At 37.6% G+C, this 26,869-nt stretch overlaps 1 protein-coding gene across 9 annotated transcripts in view; it reads left to right on the forward strand.

The window, feature by feature from the left end:
- The window catches only part of rrbp1a (ribosome binding protein 1a), a 43,769-nt gene that overhangs the window by 5,812 nt on the left and 11,088 nt on the right, over positions 1-26,869 (forward strand). For 7 of the 9 annotated variants that reach the window (XM_037538852.1, XM_037538853.1, XM_037538851.1 and 4 more), the window contains exons 3-21: positions 7,265-7,416; positions 8,734-8,856; positions 9,249-9,401; positions 10,600-10,718; positions 12,458-12,611; positions 14,700-14,838; positions 16,925-17,106; positions 18,964-18,998; positions 20,787-20,862; positions 20,945-20,982; positions 22,011-22,086; positions 22,183-22,223; positions 22,459-22,531; positions 22,810-22,850; positions 22,985-23,075; positions 24,265-24,354; positions 26,115-26,204; positions 26,314-26,403; positions 26,493-26,585. In XM_037538852.1, coding sequence (XP_037394749.1) covers positions 7,265-7,416; positions 8,734-8,856; positions 9,249-9,401; positions 10,600-10,718; positions 12,458-12,611; positions 14,700-14,838; positions 16,925-17,106; positions 18,964-18,998; positions 20,787-20,862; positions 20,945-20,982; positions 22,011-22,086; positions 22,183-22,223; positions 22,459-22,531; positions 22,810-22,850; positions 22,985-23,075; positions 24,265-24,354; positions 26,115-26,204; positions 26,314-26,403; positions 26,493-26,585 — 1,856 coding nt within the window. The remainder of the gene's footprint in view (positions 1-7,264; positions 7,417-8,733; positions 8,857-9,248; positions 9,402-10,599; positions 10,719-12,457; positions 12,612-14,699; positions 14,839-16,924; positions 17,107-18,963; positions 18,999-20,786; positions 20,863-20,944; positions 20,983-22,010; positions 22,087-22,182; positions 22,224-22,458; positions 22,532-22,809; positions 22,851-22,984; positions 23,076-24,264; positions 24,355-26,114; positions 26,205-26,313; positions 26,404-26,492; positions 26,586-26,869) is intronic. The other 2 variants (XM_037538855.1, XM_037538854.1) reach the window with 2 other exon arrangements.

Consider the following 26,869-nt stretch of genomic DNA (forward strand, 5'->3'; position numbering starts at 1 on the left):
ATGTCGGCTTCATAACGCTGTTAACCGTCGGGATGGAAAATGGCAACAGGGAAATGAGACAACAGAATGTTGTATTGCATGTTGAATTACTCATATAAGTCATTATCGTCTCAATTACGTATGAGCGATTGGTCAGTATTGTTTGAAAGCTTTCACTCGCTTGTTACTGCTGTAGTTCACAAGAGAACTGTTCTAGCTCATTTTCTACCAGTGAGTGAATCTGAAATGACCCCTGGAAAGCTAGGACTGGGACTGGCTGCACTTACTGTTGGTCAATGACAGGCTGCTGGAGGCTTTTCGGTTTACTAGTCACAATGGAGAAGCTGAATGCCTTTCCTGTTCACCTGTTGCGGGCTGTGGTAGCAAGGGATTGTAAGCCATTGATAGGTGTGCCAATAAGAGGTGCCAGTGTTAAGTAGCTGAGAATTAGCTTCCTAAGCAGTTTGGCATTAGCTGTGTGAGCAGATAGAGAACGCTGTTCTGGGAATTAGAATTAGAATTAGATTTGTAACACATGGGTTTCATCTACATGGCAGGAGAAACCAAAACAAATTGTGTAAGCCTATTGACCAGGGGTGTGCGTTTTAACTACTTTGGTATTTGAGTATCTGTAAGAGTTCCTGAATGGATATCCAGTTAACTGTTGAGGAGGAAAAAACAACAGCCTACCTTTGTAGGTAAGTTTTTTAGGTGACAGCACCAGAGTTGCACAGGTAGATGAATACAGAACTTGTTAATATTCAAAATAGCAAATGGAAATTAACTTTTTGTTTCATGCAAAGCAAAAAAAGGGATTCGGCTAACCAGTGCAGTACCTGATGCTGAAGGGGTCTTATCTTCTACAGATGTTTTTCCTCTTGAGTGGACTATGTACCGACGTGTTAGTTTGTCAGAGAAGTATATTTTAATGGTTTCTGGACTTCACATCAGCTTAGCCTAACATCAGCCTTGCCTACTTCAGTTCAATTCAAGTTTATTGTTTAGCACTTTTTACAACAATGTTGTCACAAAGCAGCTTTACAGAAGTTTGAAAACATAGTTATTAGATATATCCTCCAGTGAGCAAGCCGGAGGAGACGGTGGCAAGGAAAAACTCCCTCAGTCTGGAGGAAGAAACCTTGGGAGGAACCAAGACTCACAAGGGGAGACCCAACCTCCTCTGGTCAAACAGTATTTACAATTTAATAAGCTAACTACCAAATAGAAGCTAAGAGGATTTCTGTTTGAAGACTGGATGGTAAAGCTTTAGAATCTGCACTGGTAGAGGCGGTCTCTCACTGAGTCTTTATGAAAAGTGGGAGTGAGCTGAAACAGTCCCATCCTATCTCAATGCTGGTACATCTGGATGGCACAGTGATGTAATTGAGGGTGTTGCAGTTGGCACAAATGAACAGAAGAGCAGGTTGGTGATGGTGAAGAGGAGGCCCTGATGGTCAGTCTGCCAACAGCGTTCAGCAGGATGGGAGGGCAGTCATTATCTCAGGAAGAGTAAAGAGACAAAATTAGTTCTGCTCAGGAGTGTGACTGTAATAAATATGATTTCCCTCAGAGTGTGGCTGGTGACTCTGGCAGATCTAACTATAACAGCATAAGCTAAAAGGAGAGAACCAGAAGGTAACATAGATATGAGAGTACCCTGAGACACTGGGATCCCCCCACTCCATCATCAACAAACCTGTGTGATCGCGTGAAGTGGTGGATCAACAGCACCAACATCTCAGTTTACCATAAGCCTCATATGTCCATGAACCCCTGGATCTCCTGCCTTTATATAAAGGGGAAGGCTAATTATCAAAAGCTAAACTAAACAAATATGTTTTCAGTCTAGTCTTAAATAAAGGTTGAGACTGTGTCAGAGTCTTGAACATTAACTGGGAGATTATTCCACAATTTGGGGGCTTTGTAAGAAAAAGCTCTTCCCCCCATTGAAGTCTTCTGAATTTTAGGAACCAGTAGAAAACCTGCATCCTGTGATCTGAGTAATCAAGGCGGTTCATAATGGGAAATAAGATCTTGCAGGTACTCCGGTGAGAGGCCATGCAGGGCTTTATACGTCAATAAGAGAATTTTATAGTCAATATGGAATTTGATAGGAAGCCAATGTAATCCTGATAAAACTGGGCTGATGTGATCAAATGTCCTGGTTTTAGTGAGTACTCTAGCTGCAGCATTCTGAACTAATTGAAGTTTATTTACGTTCCTGTTGGAGCATCCTGACAACAATGCATTACAGTAATCTAGCCTTCAAGGTATAAAGGCATGTACCAGTTTTTCAGCGTCATGTAGGGATAAAGCATTTCTTAACGTTGAAATGTTGGAGGTGAAGAAACGCTGACCTTGTAACATTACCTATGTGTTGATTAAACGTTAGATCTGAATCAATCATCACACCAAGATTTTTAGCTACTGAACCAGGTATTACAGAGAAGTCAGCAGGATTTAACATTAAATCTGAGCATTTATTCTGAGCAGCCTTTGGACCAAGAAGGAGAACTTCTATTTTATCTGGGTTTAAAAGAAGGAACTTCTACAGCATCCAGTTGTATCTTTTACACAATCTTCTGTTTTATTTAATCTGGATTTATCATCTGGTTTGGCTGTTATGTACAAATATGATATGTATCATCAGCGTAGCAGTGGAAACTAATTCCATGTCTATTTGTAACTAAGCCTAATAGTTACAAGTATAACATGAATAACAGAGGACCTAAAACAGAACCTTGTGGAACTCCATAATTCACTTTTATATAATTAGATGATACATTATTTAATTGTATGAACTGAAACCGATCAGTGAGGAGGATGTGAACCAGGATAACGCTATTCCTCTAATTCCAACCATGTTTTGTAGTCTGTCTAAGAGAATAGAGTGATCTATAGTGTCAAAAGCTGCGCTTAGATCGAGTGGTACCAGGAGAGATACGTGGCCTTGATCAGAGGCAAGAAGAAGATCATTTGTTATCTTAACTAGAGCCGTCTCTGTGCTGTGGTGGGGCCTAAAACCATATTGGAAATTTTCATATATGTTCCTATGTAGATAGGAACAGAGTTGCTGGGCTACAGCTTTTTCTAAAATCTTAGAAATAAATGATAAGTTGGAAATAGGTCTGTAGCTTGACAATTCCCTGGGGTCAAGATTTGGCTTCTTTATCAAAGGTTTAATCACTGCTAGTTTGAATAATTTGGGTACATGACCTAGGCTAGGAGAAGAACTAATTATTGTTAAAATGGGTTTAATTATATCTGGTAGTACTTGTTTAAATAGGTTTGTTGGAATAATGTCAAGTGTGCATGTTGCAGAATTTGAGATATATTTTTTCTAGTTCTGGCTGCTGACGTGGACAAAATGTTTCCAGTCTCTCTTCTATAACCACATTTTGTGTTGTTTCAGCCAAACAGATGATGGGTAGGTTACTGTTATCGGCTGAACTTTTTGTCTAATATTCTCGATTTTGTTATTGAAAAAGTCCATGAAATCATTGCTGTTATAGTTGGTGGGCATTTGAGGATCAGATCCTGCCTGGTTTTTGCTAGGTTTTGCGATTGCGCTAAATAAAACTCTAGGATTGTTTTTGTTGATTTCGATAAGTGAGGACAGGTGTGCTGAGTGTGTTTTGATAAGTATCTTTCTCCAAGCAGAGTGAAATACTTCCAGCTTGGTTAGTTGCCATTTGCGCTCTAATTTCCATACTGTCTGTCTTAACGTGCGTATTTCATTGTTGTACCATGGAGCGAGCTTTGTCTGTTGCATCATTTTAATTTTTATAGGTGCAATGTTATCTAAGGTTGATCAGAACATATTTTCTAGGCAGTCTGTTAATCTGTCTAGCTCTGTTGGGTCTGATGAAGGAAAAGCTACGGTTGATAAGTCTGGAATGATTTCAATAAAGTGTTGAGCTGTATCTGGCATTATTAAATGCTTCATGTAATAACGGGGTGATGTATATACATTTTCACTAAGACCTAGTTCATATGAAATTAGGTAATGATCTGAACAGTTAGATTATGTATGTCAACACCTACAGTCAAAACTAAATCTAAAGTGTGATTACAGTAATGTGTAGGCCCTATTACATTTTGAGTAAGGCCTACAGAGTCTAAGATAGATGAGAATGCCTTTTTTAATGGACCTGCTGTGTTCTCAAAGTGAATATTAAAATCTCCTGCAATTAGTACTTTCTCGGTGCTCACTGCTAGGTCTGCAACAAAGTCACTGAATTCTTTTAAGAATTCTGAATAAGGTCCTGATGGCCTATAAATACTAATTAGGTTAAGTACGCTATTAAATGTGGTTGGATTGGTTATGTTTATGAAAACAATTTCAGAAGAATTAAAAGTGAGACTGTGTTTCTGATTTATGTCTAATGAATTTTTACAAATGACACATATACCACCTTCTTTGCCAGATGGTCTAGGACTGTGTACATAATTATAACCTACAGGGGTGGCTTCATTTAATGAGAAATATTCATCAGGTTTATTCAGTCACGTCTTTAACAGCTCATGTTAAGGTACTATCGTTTCAGAGTTGCAAAGCACAAAATAACAATCAAAACGTTCACATTTTACAGTTCTGTTAAAACAGAAAACCAACATTTTGCTCAATTGTTAGTCCATCTGTTTTGAATACTGCTACTACGAATGGTTAAAGGAGTAGTTCAACATATTTTTCTTAATTTATGATTTCATAGGTCTATTTCTGGGACCTGTCTAGACTGTTTCTTCTGGAAAACAGCCCTAAACTCTTTTTCCTGTGACTGTGTAGTATTGGCATGCGCTGATGTTAGCTGTCTCTGACTGCTTCAAAGAGCAGTTCAGACACCTCACATCCTAAGCAGAGGCTGTGTAAGTGCTACAGTTTGTTTTAAGGAGAAGCATTCTGAATGTAATTGGTGTCATTTTAAGGGAACTGTTCAAAACAACCCAGTGAAACCAAGCTTCAGCTTTAGCCAAACTATTTTAGCATAGAGTAATAACACTCAGGAAGTTTGGGTTCATTAATCTTTTAGGTCCCTTATTGATGCATTAGGGAATTTTGTTTTTCAGGAAGGTGATGGAATATATTTCAACGTAAATGGATTTTTGTAGGTAAACAAAAAGTTAACATTTTATATAAAGTGGCTTTATTGTGTGTAAATGTTGTTTTTATTGTGGCTGTTGTGCTTGATTTTTGTTATGAAGAAAGCTGCAATTGTATCTTTTATCTCGACATGAGTGTCTTTATTGAGAAGTTTGAATTGTTTTTAAAGCAGGAGAGTCTCACCCCTCCCGTTTCACCCCTCATTGCTCACTAGCAGCTTAATACACAGAGAGCCAACAGTGCCCTGGTTAATCTGGTAACAGAGTTATAGTGAAACTATTTCATTTTGTTATATTAATCAAAACTATGGAAGTTGATTTCCATTCTTCTGGTGAAGTAGCCATTATGGGGCTGGCAGAAACAGGTTCATTTTATTAATACTAACCCCATTTACCCTCAAAAAGCATCATATACTTGAAAAATAAATCAGAATTTTTTTTAAATCTGCATATATCCAATATATAGTGGATAAAAATTAATTTAGCTTCACTTAGCTGAGAAGAAAATTTAACATTCAAGTTGAATCACTGAAATCACAAGCTTCAGAATTTTCAGGTGAATTTTCTAGAGTAGATTTCTAGGTTTCTAGTAGATTTCCAGTACAATGCAAGCTGAGTTATACTGGCTGTCAGGAAACAAGGATACAAATTGTATGCAATACAGTCCAACAGTGTCGTAGAAAATTAATTTCAATGACACTTGATTAAAAGTAAGTATTATTAAAGCTAAATCTAATATGGCTAACAAAACACACTGCGGGAGCTTAGAACAGAAACAGCTTTGCTAATTAACTCAGTTGAATCAAGTGTGTTTAATGACTATGTTAACCCCTTAAATCCCCAGGGACACACAACAAGCCCAAAGTTTTATTACACACTTCTATAACCCAAGAATAGCTCAAACAGTTTTACTGAAATCCCTGTAGTTACTGAATAATATGGGTTGTATGTAATAAACCTGGGATTTTAAGAGGTTAAGGTTCTTCCTGAAGTAAGGTATTTATGGTATGTATGTAGTAATGCATAGGTTCAGCATCAAAAAGGTTTTTTTTACCCCAAGAACCATACATCTAAGCAAAAAACTATTTGTCAACCTTTTTAAAAACTCCTTACTCCTACATTATTTGGAGATTCATAACGTTTTAGGCTGACTTGAAACTTCATTGCAACAGATGCATGCATCTCAATTTTGTGAAAAACGTTTCAGAGATATGAGCTGCTAACTTGGCTAACCAGTGGAGTGCTCAAATGTATGACATGCAACTTTGTCACATTCCTGTTTATCACACCCTCTCTCTGTATCACACATGCACACACTGGCAGCCTATTAAATTTTTTGTGATGTGGTATTTGCCCCAAAGCCCTTTAATAGAAGCTGGAATGTGCAAGGAAAGGCATGAGTGTAAAGGTGTGCGGGGTTTCACTCATTTCTATGGGGACGGAGGCTGATGGGTCCAGTGCAAACGATCCATTCGCCTTTGCTACTCCTTTATGCGTGCACACAAAGACTCTCAGAGGCCAGACAATGGGAGTGTATCATCGGCCCTGATGGGGTGCCATCTCTGCCTGGTGTCCCACCAGTCATCTTCCATGTCAGCTAGAGGTGCCAGCACTGATGAAATCAGAACATCAGTCAAAGATATTAATGAGATGAATGCAGCAGTGTAACCATATGGGTTGGGCAGCAGAGAACCTGTCAGTGTGACTGTGAATTGGTGTTGTGCATGAAAAAGTGTAGTACAAATATTTGAAACAAACTCCCACACTTACCCAAAGACGACAGAGAATTACAGTTAGGTTATCACTTTAACAAGTAGCATAAGAACAATATACCCTGTTGGTTCTATGTTTTAAAGATCATTGCATTATGTTGTTCTTGATAGAGTTGGCATGTGTCACATTTAAATAAATGCCAACATTATTTTGACAGCATGACAAAAACTACCCAGTGTGCCCTTTCAGACCTATAAAAAATAAATATCATTTGAAATAGACAGCCCCGCGACCCTGACGGAGAAGCGGCTTAGAAAATGGATGGATGGATGGATGGATGAAATAGACAGTGGACTGAATTAAGACATTTAGCTTTTTATAGGTATGGATGGGTCAATAACGTCTTTCTGCAGCAGTTAGTGTACTTAGCAAAGTAAAGCCAATGAACCTTCTGCATGTCTCCTCTCTAAAGCAGTAGCTGTGGATGCTGTAGATGCTCCTCTACATCTGCCTTACGAAACCCTGCTGTCCACACTGAAGAGCATGGTGTTCAGTGAAGGAGAAGCCCAGCAGCTTAGTGAGATCTTGTCTGAAAAGACTGGACTTCAGGACACCTGGCACACGGTATGGCCAACACCACAGCACAGAAAAATTTGAAATGTACACAATTGTCTCCGTACCTTCAAAAAAGCTAGTTATCTAATAGATGGTTGCTTCCTTAGTTTTAAACTGAAAGACGTAATGGAAGCACAAGCCTCAAATGAGCAAAAATCAAAAGCTGATCAACTGCATTTTGGTTAAGGGGAAGATGTTTAAATGACACTTTTTTTGCCAGACTGTTAACCCTCAAGTGGTACTTTGAGTTTGGTTAAAGGTATTGTGCCAGAGATGTTCTGTATAGTGTTTTAAAAACTATACCTTTGACAGAATCTGGTACAAAACACAGCGCTAGACTGCAAACTGCATTTTTGGAGGGGTGGAAGTGTTACACTTAAAACACTACACTGTAAAAATATCTGTTTTGAACAGGTTATTGATCTTTATAATTTAAACAGAATTTTTGTAATTCCAAGCATATGTTGCATGCTGGGTATTTTACATGTTACTCCACTGCATACAGCTGCAGCACCAGTCAAACAAGATAAGAGGAGAAAACTGCTCCTTCGTCGTGAGAGAGAGTACCTAACTACTTTTTAACCATGTGTAGTTAGTCTCACTGATAAATGTTGAACATTTCCTGTTAAAGGGGCAGAATGTGTTCAGGCAAATGCTGAAATGAGGAAAAAAAAACATTTAATTGTAATGAATCTTCTATGTCATTTGTAATGATGGTGATTTAACCTCTAGTGTTTATTTTCAGTTAATCACCTAGCACAGGGTTACCCAGAATTCTTTGATGATTTAGTTTTTCTTAATGACCTCTTATTGTCTTATTTTTCATCAGTTCTCTTCATAGTAAATGTTTATTTTGTCTTTCAGCATGTTACTTGCATGCTAAAGTGTAGGACTGGATGCATTTAACATTTGTGGGTGTTTTTTTTTTGTTATCATGGTGTTGGATTTACCAGTATAGCTGGTCTTACTGTATTAAAAGCAGATAGATGGTACTTTAAGCTTAGCAGTTGTAAACTTGACATACGTGTCATGTCAGTAGGCATACATGTATGATTCTGCACATTTAGATTTTTATGGATGATTTTAGTGGATAAAAATGTAAAATTACAGAATGTTCTGGAGAAACAGTAGTTTTCTTCTTTACCTGGTCATTAATTTACCTTACTGTGATTAATGTGGGAAGTAAACAAAACACATGGAAGTTGCTGTAGTTTAAAGTTGGTTTTGAATATAAATGAAGCTGAAAAAGGGAGTTTTTTTTCATCAGGTATTGACACTGGGAGATTGGACTGTTTAGATGTAATTGATGTAATGTCATGTTTGCAGGCCACTCAGAAGGGTGATCCAGTGACGGTGTTGAAGAAACAGCTGGAAGAGAAGGAGCGGCAGGTGTCTGCTGCACAGGAAGACTCTATTGCTGCCAAGAACCGCCTGAGAGAGCTGTCTAAAGTGAGATCTCACAAAACAAAACATACACTAAATCAGTTTTCTGTCACATTGCTGAAGACTGCATTATGTTTAGTTTGTTTTTAGCTTAGTTGATACTGGAATGCATTTTTGACTAGAGCTGTCACTGTAAATTATACCAATAATTGAGTAAATATATTATTTTGATTAAGTAATAAGAGTTTTTAAAAGGACGAACATTAAAAATGGACATAAGTGAACAGTAACAATTCATGTGTGCACTTTCTAAGATTTCAGAATACTTTACTGAAAAAAGATGAACCAGGAAAACTTTGAAAAGATCTATTTAGAAGTACACATCCCTAATATGATACTGCCCTGGTTAGTAATATAATGGTACTGAACGTATGTGTGTGTGTGTGTGTGTTTGATAGGAGCTGTCTGCAGAGAAGTCAAAGGTGGCTTCAGTGGAGACCCGGCTGAGCTCTCAGCTGAGTAAGCGTGAGCAGGAGATGATTGCTCTGCAGGCCCGCATGCAAGCCAGCTACCAGGACCATCTTGCTGAGACACAGCAGCTCAATGCTAAAGTAACCACAGTCAGACCAAATCACACCAAAACGATAGCTTGTTGCATTCAAGTTAGGGTGCATATTTTTTTTCCATGCAGGTAGAATCATTAGTTCTTAATGAACTATCACACCTACTCATAATCTTTTATAATAAAAAAAAACAACTACTAATACTAAAAAAAAGGGTTTGTCATTCCAACCTGAAAAAAAAATACTTCATGTGGTAACAAGCAATGTAATGTGTTTTTATTCAACTTAAAAAAGGATTTTGAATTAAACAATATAGAGCAAAATAAAAAAAGATTAGATGAACAAAAGCTTAACATCTGCCCTCTGCCACTTTTTACAGTTTACAACAGTTTTCTTGTTTTTACTTTTTTCTAGATTTCTCATTTTTATTTACAAACTCATGTTTTATATATGTAATTTCTGAATTTCCATTTTGGAAGTAAACACATAGCAGTCACATTGACCATTCATATTTATCTTTGAAACAAGCATTTAAGCATGAGGCGTTATATCAGAATGTCTAACATTATTGTTAGATTCTAATGTCAGTGCATGCTGATCAATGCACAGTCCTGGGTTCATGACTATATCATGACCTGTGGGGTTCAGGCCTATGGTACGCAAGAGGCCTTAGGGCTTGCATCATACATTCTGTCAAGTGTGTCCAATCTTGTGACTGGTCCTGAGTGTGCACTGGCATAGATTTGATAATTGTCAGATATTTTTTCCAAAACATTTTGCTCCCATGCAGTTGACTCGGGACATTTTCTTGCCAAATTTGAAGCCACGTTTGTGAAAGTGGTTTCAGTGCATTATATGTGTGAAGTGAACTTTCATTGGCTGTCATTTTGACAGCTTAGCAACTTGAGAATTTGCACAGCAAAGCTGTGTCACTGGTGGTGAGAAAAAACTACAACAATGCCATGACAGCTCCAAGATTGTTTACAAATGTAGGGTTGGTTATCCAGACAGGGGTTAAGCCTAGTTCTGGGCTACATGTTCTTTTCAATAGAGACTCTCCATTCAAAATGCTATGAATACCAAGTCTTAATCCGTGGGGAACCAACCTGTACAGTTTCATGCCTAAGTCTAATGCCCGCCTGTTAAGGCTGACAGTGGCGTAGTAGTCAAGTTATTAAATTTAACTTTATCTGAGTCCTTATAGTAGCAGTTAAAGTATTGTGCATCTCATCACTGATTCTCTCAGGTTGCAGCTCTGCAGGAGCAGCTGGAGAAAGGCCCCAATGCTCAGCTTGCCCGTCTGCAGCAAGAAAATTCCATTCTCCGAGACGCCCTCAACAAAGCCACCAGCCAGACAGATAGCAAGTATGTCTCAGTTGCACATTTCAAGTTAGTGTCATTGATTTTTAAGTCAGCGCTCTGTAATGTTTGGTAAAATTCTCCTTATGTTGCAGCAGCTGTCAAAATATATGCTTAGAGGGGAAAACAGTCTCTGTAGCTGCCTTAGTCTCTATATACAGGAGAAAAAAACAAAAGAAGTGCACCATCACCTTTTAACCCAGTCAAGACAAGGATGTATATCTCTCTCCTTGCCTGTCAGTCATGTTATATCTTAACCTTTAAGGCTATTGAGACATATACTGCCAAACAAACCAAGACAAGACAACAAATCAGTCAATCCATCAAGCAATCAATCAAATTGAAAAACAATTAGCTAGAGTTAGCGTTAGATTTGGGAAGGTTAAAAAACACAAAAAAGTGCCTAATTTGCTCAGTATCGGCTTTTCATTTGTGAGAGACTATTAGAAAACTTTGTGAGTAGCAGCATTCAGGTGATCTTGTGTAAATAGTGCATTAATAGCAGTAGTCTCAGAACTTCAGCAGGCTTGAAGTGGCACACATTCAAATTTTTTACCAAAATGTGACACAGATATGATTTTTTCAAAGCTTTATAAACACAAAAATCTGGTCTTTTCAGATTTGAGCCATTTCATACACTATTTGACTAAAAGTATGTACACCAGCTCTTCTAATTTGTTGGTTTTGCTATTTCATCCACACCCATTGCTGACAGCTGCATTAAATCAAACATGCAGCAGCAAGCAATTTTTATGGATCAATAGTAGCAGTAAAATGGGTCATACTGAGGAGCCGAGTTACTTCCAACATAGCACTGTTGTGGGATGCCACCTTTTCAACAGGTCAATTCCTCAAATGTACTACCTGCTAGAGCTGTCCCAGTCAGCTGTATGTGCTGCTGTTGTGATATAGAAATGTCTAGAAGCAACAGCATCTCAGCCATTAAGAGGTTGACCAAGCAAGCTGACAGAGCTAAATTGGTTGTAAGTAAAAATTGTCCGTCTTCAGCTGCAACACTCAATACAGAGTTCCAGACTGCTCATGGAAGCAACGTTGGCACAATGACTGCTCGTTGGGAGCTTCAAGAAAGCAGTTAATTTGGCCATGCAGCTACACACAAGCCTAAGGCCACCTGGCAGGGGAGCACTATCTGTCTGAATATACAGTGTTAAAGGTAAAGTTTGGATGAGGAGGGAAATGGTCTGGGGATGTTTCTGTGGTTTCAGCAAGGCCCTTTAGTTCTGGCGAAGGGAAATATTAATGCTGTTCTAATGTATTGTGAGCTTCCTACTTTGTGGCCTTAAACCCAGTAAAGACCTTTGGGATGGATTGGAACACGGCATTCCAGGCCTTACATGTGCCCAGCCTCACTAATGCTCTTGCGACTGAATGGAATTGAGTCCCCATAGCTATGCTCCAACATCTTGTGGAAAGCCCAGAAGAGCGGAAGCTCCATATTAATGTCTATCATTTTGAAATGAGATATTTAACAAGCAGATGTGATGTTTAGGTGTCCATTGTTCATATACGTTTGGCCATGTAGTGTACATTATTCTAGATCTGATACTTGTTTGGTATATGGCCATGTGACCCTAATGAGAAGGCTCATGCTGGTAAAATTAGAATTCATTCGAACAAACATATATGTGAACTGTCAAAGCAGAAAGCTCTGATCTGACCTGATAAAGCCAAATTAAACATTAAGGTTTGCATGTAAGCGTAGCTTTTGGTTTGTGCATGTACAGGCAGAATGCTGAGCTGGCTAAGGTGCGACAGGACTGCGCTAGGCTGAATAAGGAGCTGGGTGAGAAGTTAGAGGCTCTACGTTCAGAGGAACAGCTCAGGAAGAGTCTGGAGACTAAGGCCAGTGTTGCTGAGAAACAACTTTGTCAGCTTCAGGTGAGCATCACAACAAGACCTGTGATTGGTTCATCCCAGCTGGATCCACCAATGACAAATTGTCTGTCAAGCACTGTGATTGAGAAGCATATAAGAAACCGTAACTGAGTTATTGTCGCTGATCTGATTCTTTAAGCCATTGCTTTAATTATATTGATTATTTTGCAGTTTATTTGTGTTTCTGGGTGAAACTCAAAGTCAACCTGAAATCAGAATTGACTTTTTTTTTACCTTGTTAGTTCATGTCCCTGATCATATTAAGCTTGATTCCTCATACCATAATTATTAAAAGACAAAATGACTTGTCTTCTTGTAAATTTCTATCAAATTTAATGATTTTTTACCGCCTTGAAAAGTCATAAGAAATGTTGATAATGTCTCTATTTTGTATTATGTAGGTGGGGTAAAAATAATGTTAACCACTAATGTCTTGTTTGAATTTCCAATCCCCCCACCCCCACCTTTTATTGAAAATAACAGTCATCTAGCTCTGAGACACTCCCTAGCATTTCTATTCTGCTGGATTATAAATGTTATGGTACAAAAGGAAAGTGTGGTATGATTACCAGCTCACCTTGATGTAACCCAAAATAACCCAAAAATTATTTTCATTCTCTGTGTGATCATGTTTTTTACGCTGTTCAAGAACTTTCTACTAGACCATATGCTAAACACAGTCTTATCACCAGGTGCAGTTTGAAAAACTTTCCTACACCATCAGACAGCTAGATAAGATGTTAGATGGAAATAAATGCAACTGGTAGCATGCTCAGAAGCTGTCTTAGCACTCAACAGCAAATAGGTTGGGCCTTGCTTTAATGTCTTGCTGGCTTGCATTGTGATCTTTATTCTGAGGCCCGGCAGTGTTTCTGCAGAGTCTCCTCTGTGTATGTTTCTGTGATTAGGCTTGATTAGGCTTGCTAGCTTAACCATAGTCTTTGCCTCTTGGCAGGATTGGCCTTGCTGATGTGCATGTTTGCATGCTGGCACATTATTTGATTGCGTTTGATTGCTTTGCACTGAGTGGAGGTTTAGAATGCAGCCCTACACATTAGGGAGGAAAGTTGGAAAGTGGAATGCAAGCTTGTCTGAACAATGCTAGACGTAAAGTCATTTTTCCTGAGCTCCTTTTATGAATTTATGTACCAGGTTTATTTTTATGTCCATTTTCCTACTTTTTACATACTCATTTTCCAACCCGTCTTAATTCTCATAACTTTAATTCTAATAACTGAGAATTAAGCAGGCTTTTTGGAAGCATGCCTTTAAGACTGATGTATGTAAATGAGCTCAGTGCCCTATATAGGGCCTCATTCTAAAAGCTGGGCTGAACTCTCTTTATAATTTCAGTGCAAGTTAAAACTTTCTATAATATAATTTCCCGTAACCGCAAACACTATTTAAACAAGTGATGAACATTTTTATGATATATGATATGGGCCCTTTAATGAAGCTGTAGCGTAAAGACATGTAGTCATATAAGCTCAGCTACAGACTTACAGATGCCAATATCTTAGGTGGTGTTGCTCTACCAGATATATAATGCAGTCTGTAGCCTTCCTCTGTCATTTCAGTTCCTGCTTGTATTATGAAGTTTTTGCTTGTTTTATAGCCTTTAGCAAGTAAAATACATGCTCAGTGAGCTTCAGGTGAGATCATCTCTGCTCCTGAAGCTGACCAGCGATAAGTAAATCCTAGTAGTCATTCTGCTGTGTTTTCTTAATGGTAATCTTTAATACATCTGTTGTTCTTGATTGTTCTTGATCTGTTTGAGAGTTTTTCTTCAGAAATGAAAGTAGTATTCAGTCATCTACTGGTCTGTTTTTTCACACAGGTTGTTATTGCTAATATTTTGGCTGCGTCTCAGCATGTTATCAGTTATCACTTTGTAAAAAATTTTGTGCCTTATTACAGTGAATTATGTTCAAAGTGCTTCACTGGAAAAAAATCAAATAAGTGATGGTAAATGTCCTTGTTGTACAATGTGATTTTACCAACTGATAAAATGAGTTTTATGTCACTTTGGAAGCAATTTTTGCCGTGTCTAATTATACCATTTTGTTGTTGTGTGTGTGCTGTATCTTTCAGACATGCAGGGTGTCTAGTGAGCAGGCCCTGCAGCGGAGGCTAGAGGAGGTGAGTGAGGAGCTGAGGAAGGCTCAGGGCAGCAACAGCAGTCTGCAGACACAGTTGGGGCAGGCTCAGCAAGACAGCGTCGCCCTCACAGGTAGGGTTGTGTTCGGTGAACTTATTGATGCAGCATTCAGAATTAACCAGGGCTCATGCCAAAAATGACCCAAGAAGTGACAAAGACAGCCTATGAAATAAAAAATAGAGGTACAAAAATGCCCCAGCATTGAAGTTTGAATCATTAATTCATTGTTCATTGTGAATATTTGGTTCCACAATCAGTCCTGTCGTTGGATCATTAAAGAACACAGTTACTACATTAACAGCAATGCAAAAGTCAGTCTAAGTTCTTAGTCTAAGAAATTGGAACAAATACTTTTACACAAGCTGTTTAGAAAACAAGGCTTATTTATTTATATGCATTTAAATATGCTGTAAAATTCTCCCTTCAAGGGCCAACTGAGTTTATTTCCGATTATTGACAGGCACAATCGCCCTGGACCATGTTTAAATTGGGCTCTAGTTTATGTTACCTAAAGCCCTGGTCAAACCATGAAAATCGATTGCATTTTAGAGTTGATGAGATCTAATTAATCTAGTTAATCTTGATTAAATTAATATCAAACTATGTATGTGTATGTAAACAAATGTTTCATGTCATTGTACACTTGAAACAATAATTACTGTTTCTTATTTTATCATATTGTTGCTGTGTGTGTGCTGCTCCTTTCAGGTGTGCAGGGTGTCCAATGAACTGGCTACAAATCTACAGTGAAAACATAAACAACACTATATGTCCAAAATTTTGTAGACTTGTAGCTTAATGGTATTAAGAGAGAGTTTGTACCTATTTTGCTGCATCAACAGCCTCTACTCTTCTGGGAGGGCTTTAAACTAGATATTGAAACATTGCTGTGAGAATTTGATTGAATTCAGCCACAAGAACATTAGACTATGGTCAGACCTCAAGTAGAAGTGGTATAAACTATATTTACTGTATCTGTATATATATATATTTACCTAAGATTAAAAGACTCCTTTCATGCGATTTTAGAATGAGCTGTTGTGAACTGCTACTTTAACCTTGAAGGATAAAGAGCATAAACTAAAATGACCACACTGAAAGTCTGACACTCTGACAGTTAACAGAAGTTAGTAAACTAGTGAAAGTCTGGGTGTGTTTCAGTTATGGAAACTGATTAAACAGCGAAAGAAGCTCAGCCTCTTTCATTGACCTGTCATTAAGAGGAATGCTAACAAAGGGACACAAACTTGGTACCAAAACATATAACTTGCACTAAAGACACTTGATCTGTATGAGGCATATATGACTCCTTTGCTTATCTCTTTTTTTCCCCAAGATATCCTTGAAATTTATTAGTTTTCACTGCCTGCACTTGTCTTGTTACTCCAAAATGATGAAATGTCTAACCATAGTAACTTGCATTTTGATAATGCAGCAGTAAAGGACTTATTCTCCACAGCCCAGTGCTGGAAGGCTGTGTCCAGCTGATGCTTGATATTGGGCATGGTGACCTTAGGCTTCTGCTCCAGAGCGTCCCATTAAATTGGCGTTGCTTTTCTCTATGGAGATTATACAAGGTGTGCAGTAATTGCCAGCAATTGGTCCACCTTAAAGTAGCTGAATTCACTAGTTAGAAGTATATGGATACTTTTGAACATATAATGTATCAATCACTTTTAGATTTTTATGCTAATGTAATGGAAAATTATATTTTTTAATTAATTTGTCTTCATTATTCATTATGATATTCATGAAAAATTATAAACTTTAATTTGATAATGATATTATTTTTAAAGAGCACTATCACCATTTTGACTGATTGCAACACACAGGGTAGTAATAATAATAATAATAATAATAACAACAACAATAATAATGAACCTGAACTGCAGTGAATTTTTAAAAATAGTTGACAGACTGTGTTGACGCTAAATCCAGTTTAATACAGCTAAATATGTTCTCTTTGTAATGAAACTTGGTTCTTTAAGTACTAATGATATCCATAATACAACCAGAAAATCATATTGTGACAGACATTATCACTATAATGACAACATATCGCCATATTGCCCACCCCTAGCATTTTGTATGCATTCCACTTTGCCAGGTCTGTACTACATAGTGTTTAATAGATGTTGGTCTGTGTTATGTGTGACAGAGGTGCGTGGGCGCATGGCTGCCCTGGAGGCGGAGCTGAGGGAGCAGGTGGGACAAGTGGAAGGCCTGCAGGCGCAGTTGAGCCAGGCTGAGCTGGAGAACAGGCAGCTGCAAGAACAACTGGGCTCTGTCCACACACTGCTGGAGGCCAGCCAGAGCAAGGAGCAGGAACATAACACTGAGGTAACACTCCTGAATCAAACATTGCATACAAATACAGTGATAGTTTGGCAAATTTACAGTAACACTTTTACTGAATGGAGGTGTTCAAGAGACATCATGACATGTTTATGGACCACTTTAACTAATGAGCTCAAACACAGTCTTACAGCTTTTGAAGAAAAAAAAAGTATGTGTGTGTGTGTGTATCTATATATATATCTTGCTGTTGTCTGAAGAAAACCTTGTATCTCCAAAATGGTAACTTTACAGGAGAAGGCAAAAACACACTTTACTTTTAATGTAAGTCAGTGGAACCAGACTTTCTTCCAAGTCATTTTGGGCCATTTCTTTTGGTCCATTCATGACATTTACACACAATGTGAAGGGTAACAGGCAATTTCAAATGATGTCAAAAACAAAAAAACAACAAAAATGGAGATACGCGGTTTTCTTCTGACAACAGCAACATATATATATATATATAAAGTATTCAGATCTTAGATGTTTACAATGATTATTTTATGATGTGTTGAACCCCAAGGGATTCACTGAGATAATAATAAGCTATTTATGAATATACAAAAACATCATATACAGGGTACTTTCTGTTGGGAGATTCTGTCCTAAAATCTCTCCCCTACTTTTTAAAATATATTTCTTTCAAAGCGAACTTGAAAGATTTGGATTTATCGCTAGTTTATTTTCAAATAAAAGAACTTCCCAAATTGATGTTGTACGTTTTCATGCTACTATCGAAACACATATGCCTTGTCCGAAATAGCTCTGTAATCACCATACCCTAAATTTAAAAATCTCGTTCATGACATAGATATTGTTGGAGTGGTAATCTTGATAGTTGTAAGTGATTTCAGATGCTACGCCATATGGGTTGCTTAATAGTGTGCGAAAGCAAATTCCATTGCATAAACACTTTAAACATCATGCCACCAGTCCAATATAACCACTGAGTTTGACTGTACACATAGACAGTTTACTTACATTTGTTTGAAGGGAGATCTCTGGAGATGCTGCCATTGTAGCTGGGCTCAGAAATCTCCAGGGAAATTGCACATGAACGACACAGTGCTTTATGGGTATCCTCCCTCTCCTAGGGTACACTGGTTGCACACTACTTATTGCAGTGCACTGTGGGATTGTTTAAGTGCACTGGATGTTTTCAGGTACCTCTACAAATTGTCAGAACCCCAAAATAGTGCCCTACATAGTGAATAGGGCACAGTTTTGGACACAGCTAGTCTGTAGGCGGAAGCTTGTTTTATTTTAGCCAACCCCCTGCATTTTAGAGCAGGAAGTGAGACTGCATCCCTGTCCCTCATGGTCACATGATGAGCAGCTACATCTCGAAGTATATGTGTCCTAAAGTCTGAAAATCAGTGCGGAACATTAAGAATTGTCGCTAGTTGAGAAAAAATGAAGGATTGAAACATAAGTTAATTTTTTGGGGTTTTAATTATGAAAGACAGCACCTCCACACTTTTATTCTCTGTGGGTTCACCCCAACACCACATGTATAATATAAATGTGTAGGGGTGAACAGTGTGAAGTAATTGAAAATATATTACATTTGTTTTTTTGTATATTCTTCACAGAAAATGAGCAAAGGCCAAGGAAGCTGAGGTGGAAATAATAATAAAGCGCATAGTTTTTCTTTTGGTAAACGTTGAAAATGGGTCCCACAGACACCAACACGACACAATAGTTAAAAAAGTGGACATCAGTACTTTGGGATAGTATGGGATATATTGCTTTTGAAAGCACTGTGTTTTATTGCTTATTGATACCAGTAAAGGCTACTAATGACACTCCTTTTTTGATCCATAATCATCATTACTAATGTCAGTTTGGATCTTTCAACAGGTTTTGGTGTCAGAGCTGGAGGAAGCAAAAATCAGGTAATTTTTGTTGCCTTTTTCTTAGAGAACTATGTGTAAATGTGATCTGGCAATGTGGACTCCTATCCAAACATAGCCTCCATCCTCCAGGCAGCCTTAACATGTCAGATAGAATCATTTTCTTGGAGATGTCATAAGTTCATATACACTTCATTCCTTTTGAAGTTGTTGCAGATTCTTCAGTTATCATTGAAGGGTATGGAGTTTTGAAGGATATGAAGGATTAGCTGCTAGTTCAAGTCTCGTTCTGTCACACATGTTGCAATTTATCAAACATAGAAGTAAAACTACTTTCAAACTAAAAGTGTATCACAAATGCAAGTTTAGTGCATTATTGTTGTATCTAGTGTAGGCCTGTCACTATCAGTGTGTATATGTACACTATATGGCCAAACGTATGTGGACACCAGACCCCCAAAGTGTTGCAACAACATTGTAAGCATGTAATTGTCCAAACCATCGTCTTATGCTGTAGCGTTAACGTTACCTTTCACTGGAACTTAAGGACCAAGCCCAGACCCTGAAAAACAACCCCAGATCATTATCTCTCCTCAGCCAAACTTTACTGTCATCACTCCAGAGAACACGTTTCCACCTCTCCAGAGTCCAGTGACAGTGTTTTACACCACTTCAGCTAATACCTGACATTGTGCATAGTGGTTTTAGCCTTGTGTGCAGCTGCTCGGCCATGAAAATCCATTCCATTAAACTCCCAATGCACTGTTATTCTGTTAATGTTGCATCCATAGGCAGTGTGGAGCTCTGTATTGCGTAATGTAACAGAGGAGAGATTTTTTTTGTGTGGAAAATACTGCAGTGCCCATAAGCCCCACTCTGTGAGTTAACGTGGTCTACCACTTTGTGACTGGGATATTGTTGATCCTAGACACTTCCATTTCATAGAAATACCACTTACAGTTAACTGGGGCAGATCTAGCATTTTAGGAACTGACTTGTGGCAAGTGTTGCGACCTGTGACAGTGCGATGTTTGAAGTGACCCATTCTACTAACAGTGTTTGTCAGTGGAGATGCTTGGTTTTATGCGCCTGTTAGCAATGGGCAAGACTGAAACGCCTGAAATCAATAACTTTTGGCCATATAGTGCATCAACTATATTATGCTGCTATGAGCAGAATATGCTGAATCAGATATCGGAAGGAAAAAGAATTAATCCAATCCAACACTTTAACAAATCCATCTTGCACACACTCACCCTGTGTGATGTCATTAGCTGTGTGTTGTTTTTTCCTGTGGGGTAGTAGAGTGATTGAGTAGTTTGATGATGACAGACATTTTTAAATGCTCATCTTAAGTGATTCAATGAAAAGTAGCTCATATTAAAGCCTACCTGTATTACAATACAGAGGCACCTAAGGATATAAATCAAAACCATTTATCTTGGCACTTAATGTGTTGTTGCTTGTAAAAACACCACAAAACATTAGAATAAATGCAAACAAACAAAAATGCTATAAAAGTAACAAGAATTTCTCATTTTTACAAAAGTAGTTTTCAAGTCACCACCAACAAACCTTGATTAAGCATTGATTAGCTGAACCAGGTATTGGATGATAACTATAAGCAGTATCAGGAGACCTCAAGGAGAGGTTTAACATATCCCTACATAGGCCAGCTTTATTGTCCTCTTTGTAAAAGTCTGACCTTTTGGGTTAAATTTGATTTTAATACAGGGCAACAAATCTTAATTCTGAGTTAAACATTTATTGCAAAACTAAAATCCTCATTTTGACAAATTCCAACTTACTGTCTCTTTTTCCCTCCTGTAGCCTGAAGCAGAAAGAGAGCAGAGTGTCTTTGCTTGAGGAGGAACTGACTCAGCTGAGAGATACAGTCTCTAGGCTGGTAAGACATTCTACTTGTGCTTTGTTATCTGCAGTACTATATTGTATAGCAGTATTCATTAACTAATATAATGTTTCAACAGGAAGGGGCTGCAACAGAGACAGAGTCACCATCAAACAAGTGTGTATGCCTTATATTATTGTGAATACTGATGTATTTACAGTTTTATTGCCATAAATACTGATGAATTTATGTAGTGGGCCACAACCCTATTTGAGCAAGATTACTATTTAGTACTGTCTCTACCAAAAATAAAGACTTTTTTTCAAGCACCTGCTGTTTATTACCAATTTAGCTTAAAGCAGAGTGAGTGCAAATGTTACTACTTACACCATTGACAAGGTTAACAGTAACAAATGGCATTAGTTGAGGGGAAAAAAGATGATGTCTGGTTATTTGATGCAAGCAGTTTAGTACAGTTATATTAAAATACAATACACGTCTGTGTTTTTTGAAGCTTTCCAACTCAAATATGTAAAAACATGTAAACATAAGGGAAAAGATTCTGTGTCAAACATGACAAATTTATTTTTGACTGCAAAGTGGATGAGGTAATATCAGCAATGATAAAATTGAAATAGTTTATTTACATCTGTAGCATGACTTTGGTAAACATAAAACATAAAATTTTCCAAGAAATTATTTGTAATGTGTATTGCAAATGGCCCACCACTCACAATATCTGGTTAGTGGTGGTCCATTTACAGTCCCTTTCCATTGATAATTGGGGTAGAAGGGAGGTGATAAATTGTGTAGCAACATATCGCTGCTGTCAGAAGAAAACCTTGTATCTCCAACATAGTAACTTTACTGGAGTAGGAAAAACATACTTCGCTTTCAATGTAAGTCAATGGAACCAGAATTTTTGCCATGTCATTTTGGGTAATTTCTTTTAGGTCTCTAATCACAAAATTTACAAACAATGTAAAGAGTAACAGACACTTTCAAATTATGTCAAAAACTGAAAAATGCCAAAAATGGAGATACAAGGTTTTCTTCCGACAGCAATGATATGATGGGCTGCAATCAGTACCTGTAAACCCACAAAGTGATAAAATGACCAAAGAGCAAAGGAACAAGACAGGTGTACGTAATAAACCAGGAATTTACATTATGACAACTGAAAGTTACTTCTTCTGTACTCACAGTGAGAACCAGAACCAAGTTGAATCACTACAAGAGGAGCTCAGAAGCCTGTCGGAGGAATTGGAAAGGCTTAAAACTGTAAGTTTACTGTAGTTGCTGTGTCTCTGAAATTCAGGACATTCTTCTATGCGATCTATAATATATCTATAATAAAATCCAAATATTTCTCACCAGGCTGAAAACAGAGCAGCAGAGTTAGAGCATTTACAGAAAAGGTATGGATGTGTTTTACCTCAGTTTTCATACCAATTCACACTTCAATCTTGTGCTTATTAAACAAGGGTTTGCTGCCCTCATTACTTGATCTTTTTTACAGTACACAGGTACATTGCTTTATTTCTTCTGTGTAAAACGAATCCCTTCCAATTACTACTTTAGCCATACTGTCCTAATGGTAAACACAGAATCTGTTCTTTATTCATATCCTAACGGCCTTTCAATTCATTCAAGCTTGAGAGAGAGGGAAGCTCAGTTGTACTCCCTTGAAGAGGAACTAAAACAGCATAAGGAGCACAACACAAATGTAAGTTACATTCAGCATCTTGCCAAATTCTGGTTGAACCACATGCTGTGGCCTTTTTTACTGGCATTGGCCAATACTGGAGTTATGGAACTAATACCAGTGGAATGCAGAAAATCTGCCAGTATTCAGATATTCAGTAAATACACTTCTCCTGGATTAAGTAAGATAAGACATTACATAAAGAAATATTGAGTAACACTTGAGTAAATGTAAGTAGTTAATAGCCACTATGATCACTTGAAGTAATGTGTGACACTTCTCTGTGAATTTTTTTTTAGCAGGTTAACACCTCAACACAGCTGGAGTCTCTGCAGAACAGGTGCACACCTACTTGATTTCCATAACACATGAATACTGCAAAACAATGAGCTGAGTTTGTTATTTTTCTTATTGTGGTATGAAAGTTTTGATAGTACTTGGCGTGTGGTTTATTTAATCTGGTTTTACTTTCAGTCTAAGTGAGAAAGAAAGGCTCGTAACAGATCTACAAGAAAAGCTGCAATGCCTAGCTGAGGAAGCACACCAGGCGAAGGATAAGAGTGATGTGAGCTTGTTTCATATTTATTACAATTTTCTTGTGTGTACAGTATTCCTAGAGTGTTTTTTGTACTTTTACAGTCTTTACTACCATACTGCTTATTGGTCTGTGATTATATTGTTGTTGCCACATTAGATTGTGTGTTATGTTATTGTACATTATACATACAATATTTTGTTCACAATATGTGGATGGATGTCCATATATCCATCATATTGTTGACCATCCTTTTCTTCTTCCTCTTCCAAGCATAACTTTCCAATTAATTGGTTCTTTTCTGTATATCTGAAATAAGAGAGCTTCAGTTTAGTTATCTGGGCTTCAAGTGAAAGGTGAGGCCTGACTTGGTTGAGGATCCATTTTTTTTCTTTGCCATCCAAGGTAAAGAAATCCATTAAGAACTACAGAAAAGACCAACATCTAGAAGGGCCAATCTTTGTTTTACTTCTTGACAGCTGGATCCTAAATTGTTACCAGTTGATCTTAATAGGCAAAAGCTGTCCACCACTTCTACATCTTCACCATCAATTATAGAGTTAACAGTCTTTCCTGTTGTAATAACTATTGTTTTTTTTATATTGAGCTGAAGTCTCATCTTCTCATTTTGTTCTATAGTCTTACCTTTTAAGGGCCTTCAGGCCTTCCAGATTATTCACTGTAAGCGTTGTGTCACCTGCAGGTTGATCTAAGGTCATTGGTATTTCTTCCACCAATGTTGAATCCTAAGTCATCTTCCTCCAGTCCTGCTTCTATTATTATGTGTTCAGCATAAAGGTTAAACACATATAGTGATGCAGCCTTGTTCTGTTCTGACTGTGTCTTGTTGATCAAGAAGTAATTTTCCTGAGGACATTCCATAATTTTACTCGGTCGACACAGTCAAAGCCTTTTCTGAAGTCGGTGAAGCACATGTTGTCTTCCTTCCTAAATTAAAACTTGTAAGGTTAAATTTTAAAACATTATAATAAAAATCCATATTTGGTTGCTTAGAAGCATTCCTGGATAGTTTTCACTGACAACCATTTTTGAGCCATTTTCACTAACAACTGTTGTATTGATAAAATGATATTTGAATCATTGTCCTTGTATTTGAATGGACCTTAATGTTTGTGCTGCTTGCATGTTGTTGCAGTAGTTTGTATAAACACTAAATATCACATCTTGTGTAAATAAATGCTAATACTTGTTATTCCAGCACAGCACAGAGGATCTGCAGGCATTCCAGACTGAGACCATCAGTGCACTACAGTCACTTTTCCCACACATCAACATAAACACCAAACAGGTGACTAAGTTCCCCTTTAACACAACTTCTAGTTTTCATATCATTTTTAGACTTCAGCTACTAATTTTAGCTGTCTGTACTTCCCACCACTGTAACCTTAAATAAGACAGGAGTAAGGGTATGACAGGAGTGTAATAGAGAACTTGGCCAATTCCTAGGCTTGGGTTATTGGACAGTGTCAGGAGTGTTTATCAACACTGTTATTTTATTTGTTTTGAACAATTTTGTTGTTTTATTTAGTATGTAATAGTACAACATTGTTATCCTCAAATATTGTCAATTATCATTACAGTGGGGAAAACTGATTAGGAGCTGCAGGAAATGTTTTACAGTATTTTTAATATTTGATAAAAGCCTAAAATTGTTAAACCTATGAACTACAGATATTTGCTTTTTTTAAACTCAATTTTTTCTCCCCGACTTCAGTCATGTGCAATTCCACATCCTATTTAGGTCTTCTCTTATCACATGACGCTGCTAAGGTGGGAGACTGAAAGCTAGCATGTACTTCCAATGAGACATGCAGTGAGCCAATATCCAAACTACAACTAAAACAGCGTCACTGGACAGCTCAACATGATTGGATGAAGAACATTAACTGCCAGTTTTGTTATATCAGCTTATAGGGATTGTTCTATCAAGTTGATTCAAAGTCACAATTTGAAACATATTTCAAACTTTTAACTGACTTGGACTTTAGACTAAAATCCTTTTGCTTTGTGTTAAACTATATGTTAATTATCTTTATTTTATTAAAACTAATGATTGATCTTTCTATTTTGTCACTATCAATACAAAAATAACACCTCTTAAACTTTACAAATTTACAATAGTGACTGTTTCATTAGTGACCGGTTCAGCTCCTTCTGAGCAGAACTCGAACACTAGCCAGTGTATGAATAGCAAGCACAGCTTTGCACAGCTGTACACACATAAAATAATCATTTTCATCAAAGCACACAGAAGTTTACTTCGGTAATGACAGTTCTTACGGTTGTACATTCATTTTCAGATTTTGGGACACATTTACTTTTAAAAAAAAAAAAAGGGATCCGACTCCTCATTAGGTGGTCATGAGGTACAGCCATGCAGTCTCACTTCCTAAAGGGGCAGTAAAATGAAAATGTGGGAGGAGTTTTTTTTTTAATTATTTAAAAAAAAAAAAAAAGCCAATAAAGTTTTTTGCTTTTTTGGTTAGGGTTTGGGACAGCCACCTCCTAATAGTAGAAAGTACCCCATATAAGATGATTTTGTATGTATGTATGTATGTATATATATGTATATATATATATATATATATATATATATATATATATATATATATATATATATATATAAATGTGTGTTAAATTTAAATGGATTGCGACATAATTCTTGTAAATATCTCAGGTCTGAATACTTAAGTATTTTTTGTGGGACCACAGTTTGAACTAATTCAGTTGAGGTCCATGTTCACCCAAACTGTGTAGTATTGCATTGAAGGATTTGGGGAGAGGTAGTGCCGTCTCACCCACCCAGAGACAGGGAGGCCAGTTATTCAAGAGCTCCACGAGTGTCTTTTTTTAATAACGTCATCTGTCAAGATATTTATAAAATAACGTTCAGCAATTCTTAAAAAGAAATATCACCCAAACATAGCCATACCATATCATTTCTTCCCCTCACTCAGTTCTGTTTTTTTATCTACTAATAAACTTCTGTTCAACTTCTATTCCACATTTGCTCATTTTAATAAATTGCTGCCAATCTTTCTCCTCCAGGATAAATGGTTACAAGAGTTTTCAGAGAAAGCACAGGAGACTATCAGTGCAAGAGAACAGTGCCTAGAATCACAACAAAGCAAAGTGACAGTAAGGGCGAATTCCTGTTCATCTCATTCTGTGTTAAAGCTCCATAACGCCCCCCTGTGGAAGCTTTTGTTGGCACTGTTTGTGTTAATATGTCCTTTTCATTCACCAGGAGCTGCTGGGGAGACTGAGTGAGGTTCGGGAGAGTCAGAGCACGCTACAGGCAGACTGTGAACAGTACAGGAGTGTACTGGCAGAAACGGTGAGATGACAGTGCTGTTCATGCTGGTTTGGTATTACCTAGCTGGAGCTGGGACTGTCTTTAAGGTGTGTTTAATTGCTCCGCTACAGGAGGGAATGCTCAAAACGCTTCAAAGGAGTGTAGAGGAGGAGGAGACTGGGTGGAGAACGAGGGTCACAGAGTTGGAGGAGCAGCTGAGGAGGGTGAGACCATCAGACATCAACACGCAAATACTTGTTTGTGCCCATGCCATGGAAAAGTGAGCTTGGGTTTTGTGTAGTATGTAAACATTGCATAGAGTTAGAAAAAAATTAGGGTACCCCATGAAATCCTTTGTCATATGTATCAACATATGGACATTTGGTCTTCATTTTAATAACATTGAGAGGTAAATATAATGTAACTAAACTAACAAACAATAACAAGCATATAATAATTGAATAAACTGCAAAGCTGTAAAGCTGGCATTATACCTCAAAAACAGCAT

This window comes from Pygocentrus nattereri, chromosome 5 (assembly GCF_015220715.1).
Source record: "Pygocentrus nattereri isolate fPygNat1 chromosome 5, fPygNat1.pri, whole genome shotgun sequence".
In the NCBI taxonomy this organism is placed as follows: domain Eukaryota; kingdom Metazoa; phylum Chordata; class Actinopteri; order Characiformes; family Serrasalmidae; genus Pygocentrus; species Pygocentrus nattereri.